At 44.0% G+C, this 6664-nt stretch overlaps 1 protein-coding gene across 1 annotated transcript in view; it reads right to left on the minus strand.

Moving 5' to 3' along the window:
- Positions 1-5714, minus strand: part of LOC126278914 (sialin-like) — a 164930-nt gene extending 159216 nt beyond the window's left edge. The window contains exon 1 of the mRNA XM_049979188.1: positions 5415-5714. Within this exon, the coding sequence (XP_049835145.1) occupies positions 5415-5714 (300 nt within the window). The remainder of the gene's footprint in view (positions 1-5414) is intronic.
- Positions 5715-6664: the final 950 nt, after the last annotated feature.

A 6664-nucleotide genomic window follows, 5' to 3' on the forward strand; every position in this document is an offset into this window, starting at 1 on the left:
AAATTTTCCTTAAACGTCCACGTGATTTAATGGAGCTCAGAAGACTTATTCTTCAAGCTTTCAGTGAAATTACGGAAGACATGTACCGTAGGGTAATCACTAACTTTAGTGTTCGTCTGAAGGAAGTTAGGAAACGAAATGGTGAACATATTGAGCATTTGTTGAGTTAGAACAAATCTCCATGGACGGCTCTTCATTGCAGTATATGTTCCTTTCAGATTGTATTGAAAATAAAGTTTATATTCAAAAACAAAATTGCAACATATTTCGTTCGCCACTTTGTAAATGCTTTTTTAAGTCTACACGTACACTTCGCACGCCGCTGTTAACTTGGTAGCGACAAGCAGTCGACCAGTTTTCATAGGCAACTGACAAAACAGCACCGTACAGTGACAGAGAACGTGCAATCAGATCATTAGGGCACTCAGGTGGCACATTAAATACTCTGACGGTTCTCACTCCGTATCCCGAAGGCACGATTTGGACATTACTAATACTGCCATCATTATGACGAAATGGTCTCACGCGTGCATGCTCCTCAACGAATTTCTCATAAGTGTCACTCGAAATAAATTTGACAAATAACGAGTACTGCACAAAGTCCAACTGGAACGTGTCGACTATATCTTCAGGCAATTTCAAATACTCAAAAATCCACTCGTGAATTTAAAAAACCATCGGTCGCAATGCAGCGCGATCGAAAACACACTGAATTCTGTTCGCTCTGTTAATTATCGACATCGTACTTACAACAGTTATACAGAAACAAACGTAAACAGCGCTCGCACACGCTGCTCAGCTCCCCAACTCAGCACTGCTCGCGACGTAAACACTGGCCCGCGCTACCGCCCGTCACCGCGCGATGTGCACTGGCCGAGTGCCGGAACACGACTGTGTGCACAGCCACACCGACCGGCACACTTGATGAGCCCATGCCGCGTCGAGATGGTGCACAATGCCTGGCAAGAGGCGGTACGACACCATATTACGAGGTATCCCATGGCTTTTATCACCTTGATGTAATCGTACATCTGCCGTTCTGCGTCGTATGCTTTAAGATAAGTGATAGGGTCAGTAGTGATTTCGAAATGCCTACATTTCTAAAGAATCCAGACTGATCTTTCCTGAGGTCGACTTCTGCTAAATTTTCCATTTCACTCTACATGATTCTTCTTCTTCAGTAGCGCTACAGACCTTGGTGAACCTTGGCTTCTTCAACAATATTTCCTCCACACTTCTCGGTTATTTGCTGCTCTTTTCCACCCCCGGACTCCCATATTGGTGATATCCCTTATTACCTCGTCGATCCATTTTCTGCCGGCTGGAGTGGCCGAGCGTTTTCTAGGCGCTACAGTCTGGAACCGCGCGACCGCTACGGTCGTAGGTTCGAATCCTGCCTCGGGCATGGATATGTGTGCTGTCCTTAGGTTAGTTAGGTTTAAATAGGGGACTGATGACCTCAGAAGTTAAGTCCCATAGTACTCAGAGCCATTTGAACCATTTTTTTTTTGGATCCATTTTCTTCTAGGTCTCCCTTTTCGCCTAACTGAATGGATCATATCTTTCATCATTTTCTTTGGAATTATATCCTCTGCCATTCTCTCCAAGTGTCCTACCCATCGTATTTGCTGTGATTTCACAAATTTTACTATGTCCCTGCCTTCTATTAACTCTTGTAATTCGGCATTGTAGCATATTCTCCAGCCTTCTTCCTCCCTTATTGGGCCATAGATTTTGCATAGTATTTTCCACTCAATACCTCTTAGTGCATTTTTATTGTGTTCTGTCAACGTCCATACCTCTGAGCCGTATGTGATAACAGGGGCGGACTAGGGAATTATATATTAGCAGTTTGGTTTTTCTTGTAACAAGGCTGTTTTTGAAAAGCTGCATATTTGCAAAGTAAGCTCTGTTTCCTGCTTGTATTCTTTCCCTTATAGCCTTTCCAATACTGTTGTAATTTGTTATTAGGGGTCCCAAGCAGTTAAAAGAGGACACTCCATTCAGGGATTTCCCATTGATGTCTAGGTTTTTAGGGGTTCTTCTGGCCCCAGATTGTGACATTGTAAGGTGTCAGGCAAATACAACACCTTCCATGAAACCCTGACATGATAAGCAAATCCAGTAGTATGTCACATAGCTCCGAATAAATCGTGACATTAAATTAACCAAAGTAATACGAGTAACGAGTGAGCAAATGGAATACCACAGACTAACACAAGAATACCTAAATGCATGTCGTACCTTCCCACCGAGAGGCAGACGCAGTTCCGAGGGGAGAAATGAGGACAGAAGCCGAGAGCAGAACCGTGTTAAGTTAGAAGGCCCTACGATAAGGGACAGACTGGACACCCACGTCGCCAGCCTTCCCCTAAGACTACCACGCGCACGTTTTAGCGTGAGACTTTTTCGCGTCTCAGGTACGTCAAGGACCACCCACCAGCCCATGTTAAAAGATAGAGCTCTCCAGAAGAACAGTATAGATCTTACGATAACGCTAAAAGGACCACACCAGCTGCAGGTTTTAGCGTGAGACTTTTTAGCGTCTCTGTTACGTTGCAAACTTTAAAAACATTGCCCCACCACGAAAAGTATAAAGTTTCTCAATGGATAGACAGAATTTTTGTAGACGGAGCTTAAGGTTAACATTGAGACCCTGATTGGTCAGATGAAAACACAGCCAGATAGTTTTTTTAAATCAACTTCGGTAAATTGCAGTAAGGAGAAGTTAGGAGAGAGTTAGTTCCGAGACGGCGAGCTGGATGGCTGGTGCGCAGGCCTCTGTCGCCCTGACGCTGCCTGAACACCGACAAGGTAATGAACGCACGCGATGCCGCATTTTTGAGCGCATAAGGCTTCACTCAGAACTGCAGAAGACTCAGCTGTTACACCCCTTTTTTGCGCAATACTAGTGTCGATCGTTAATTAAAACTCATGGTGTTCACATTTGCCCCTTGAAGAACAGATCTGAAACGCGATGATTTTTCTTTTATATAGTTATTGAGAAGCCACATCAGCCACTGTAATTTACGACAAGTTAGATAAGTAATTAAATATAATTGAGGGTCACTGTAGACCATTTTGATAGCTTTCTCTTTTGTGAAACTTAAATTAAACCTAGATTATAGATGTGATATGGCATAGGTCATCCTTCGATCGATTGTAGAACTTGGAAACCCATTCAGGGAATATTCGTTCACATTTTTGTTAAACGCAGTTGGTTTTTACCATCCTGTATTAAAACATCTCCTTTTATCAACAGTGCAATTTATAAACAATGTTTTGAGAGTAGAATAAAATTTCCAATGGTAAACTTAACTGCTTTTTCGACGTTATTTTACCAGCTAACTAAAAATAGGAAAGCCTTGAACCCTTTCCATTAAATTTAGTTACTATTAAGATTCTTTTACAGGGAGTGCAGTGGAGCTGACGCTGTGATCATTTAGTATTTGGTTATATCATCGCTAGTCTCACTGAACTCTTCTGAATTCTACATGTCATGTGTGGTCTGGCGACTCCTTACCAGAAACAGGTCCCAGGTTCAAACTAGTCAATTCCCTAAAAAACAGGCTCAGAGCGTCGTTGCGCGAAAGTGGTAGGGAGACACGATATAGAACAAACAGACACCACCATGAATGTTCAGAACATTACCATATATTTTGTTTTGTTTTCATTTACTATGAGGCCAATTTTTAAGGCTTCTGTTTCCATTGTCCGGTATGTTTCTAGGAGTGTATTGGTGTTTGTTCCTACTATAGCAATGTCATCGGCGTATGCACATATCTGGCTAGTTTTCATAAATATGGTGCCTCTTCTGTTGATTTTCTTTACTACACTATGCAGGGCTATATTGAATAGGACAGTGGACAGACTATCCCCTTGCTTCACATCTTTATTAAAGTCAAAGTTTTCACTTGTTCTGCTAAGAACCTTTACTTTTGCTCTTGTCTCTGTCATTGTCATTCTGATTAGTCTTACTAATTTAACACGTATACCAAATTCTTTCAGTACACTGTATAGTTCTTGCCGATTTATGCTGTCACAGGCTTGTTTGAAATCGATGAATAGGAAATGGAGATCTATCTCATATTCATAGAACTTCTCCATCATTTGTCTTATCATAAATATTTGGTCAGTTGTTCCTCTGCCTGGTCGAAAGCCACACTGATATTCCCCTAGTATGCCTTCTGCACACTTCCGTATCCTTTCGTTTAATATACTTGTGAAGTGGTTGGGAGGGGAGTGAGACAGGGTTGTAGCCTCTCGCCGATGTGGTTCAATCTGTATATTGAGCAAGCAGTAAAGGAAACAAAAGAAAAATTTGGAGTAGGTATTAAAGTCCATGGAGAAGAAATAAAAACGTTGAGGTTCGCCGATGACATTGTAATTCTGTCAGAGACAGCAAAGGACTTGGAAGAGCAGTTGAACGGAATGGACAGTGTCTGAAAGGAGGATATAAGATGAACATCAACAAAAGCAAAACGAGGATAATGGAATGTAGTCGAATTAAGTCGGGTGATGCTGAGGCAATTAAATTAGGAAATGAGACACTCAAAGTAGTAAAGGAGCTTTGCTATTTGGGGAGCAAAATAACTGATGATGGTCGAAGTAGAGAGGATATAAAATGTAGACTGGCAATGGCAAGGAAAGCGTTTCAGAAGAAGAGAAATTCGTTAACATCGAGTATAGATTTAAGTGTCAGGAAGTCGTTTCTGAAAGTATTTGTATGGAGTGTAGCCATATATGGAAGTGAAACATGGACGATAAATAGTTTAGACAAGAAGAGGATAGCAGCTTTCGAAATGTGGTGCTACAGAAGAATGCTGAAGAGTAGTTGGGTAGATCGCATAACTAATGATGAGGTACTGAACAGAATTGTGGAGAAGAGGAGTTTGTGGCACAACTTGACAAGGAGAAGGGACTGGTTGGTAGGACCTGTTCTGAGGCATCAACGGATCACAAGTTTAGCATTGGAGGGCAACGTGGAGGGTAAAAACTGTAGAGGGAGACCAAGAGATGAATACACTAATCAGATTCAGAAGGATGTAGGCTGCAGTAGGTACTGGCAGATGAAGAAGCTTGCACAGGATAGAGTAGCGTGGAGAGCTGCATCAAACCAGTCTCAGGACTGAAGAGAACAACAACAACTTGTGAAGATCTTATGAGCTGTACTTAGGAGTGTTACACCTCTATACTTTTCACATGCTGTTCTGTCCCCTTTCTTATAAATGGGGACTATTATTCCAATTTTCCAATGTATTTTCCAATCTACATGTTTGGTGACAGGATTTAGCAACCAAGAATTATGAAACTGATAGTACGCTGTCATATGTGTTCAAAGTGCAACTCGTGGTGTCCTGGGTACCAAACGCCAGAAGGCAGTGGTAGGTAGAGAGAGAGAGACGGATACTCGCCCCCAGGACGCCGGTGAGCACGCGTGCGGCGATGAGCCAGCCGACGCCTGCCTCCGCCGCGAGCGGGCAGAGGGCGGTGAAGACGGCTGCACCCAGTGACGTCACGCCCACCACGAGCCGGGCGCCCAGGAACTCGGAGAGCATGCCGCCGGGGAAGGGCCCCACCACCGCGCCGTAGAAGTACGCCGCCAGCACGTGGCCCTGTATGGCCTGCGACCAATTGTACCGCGGCCCGTACTGCAACACGGCGCGGGTGGCGCTCTGCTTCACACCGTGCCCACAGCGATAAAAGCATGGCATTTAACGGGTTTACTATCTGTGCGTAGAGGCTATCTAGCAAGTGTACTCACAAGACACGAAGTCACTGGGACGTGGGAAGCACAGCACTGCGAGCCTACATCTACATCTACATCCATACTCCGTAAGCCACCTGACGGTGTGTGGCGGAGGGTACCTGGAGTACCTCTACCGGTTCTCCCTTCTATTCCAGTCTCGTATTGTTCGTGGAAAGAAGGATTGTCGGTATGCCTCTGTGTGGGCTCTAATCTCTCTGATATTTTCCTCATGGTCTCTTCGAGAGATATACGTAGGAGGGAGCAACATACTGCTTGTCAAGAAGAGAAGCTTTTGAAATGTGGTGTTATAGAAGAATGCTGAAGATCAGAAGGGGAGATCACTTAAGCAATGAGAAGGAAGTGTATAGAACTGGGGAGAAGAGGTATTTGTGGCACAACTTGATTAGAAGAAGGGATCGGTTGGCAGGGCACGTTCTAAGGCATCAAGGGATCAGGGATTTAGAATTGGAGGGAAACGATGAGGGTAGAAATCGTAGAGGGAGACCAAGAGATTAATACACTAAACAGATTCAGAAGGATGTAGGCTGCATTAGTTACTCGGAGATGAAGAGGCTTGCACAGGATAGAGTAGCATGGAGAGCTGCATCAAACCAATCTGTAGACTGAAGACCACAACAATAATGCATACCCGCTTCCACCCTTCCTGCTAGAGTCCGATAAGAACACTAGACTGAGAATGGTGGCGCTACAGTCGCTTCTTACTGGTCGACTCGCGTCGTCTTACTCCAGCCTGTGGAAGTGTAAGGCTAGTCATGACTTAATGCATCTACATCTACATCTACATCCATACTTCGTAAGCCCCCTGACGGTGTGTGGCGGAGGGTACCTTGAGCACCTCTATCGGTTCTCCCTTCTATTCCAGTCTCGTATTGTTCGTGGAAAGAAGGATTTGCG

The sequence above is a fragment of the Schistocerca gregaria genome, chromosome 6, assembly GCF_023897955.1.
Source record: "Schistocerca gregaria isolate iqSchGreg1 chromosome 6, iqSchGreg1.2, whole genome shotgun sequence".
NCBI classification, from domain to species: domain Eukaryota; kingdom Metazoa; phylum Arthropoda; class Insecta; order Orthoptera; family Acrididae; genus Schistocerca; species Schistocerca gregaria.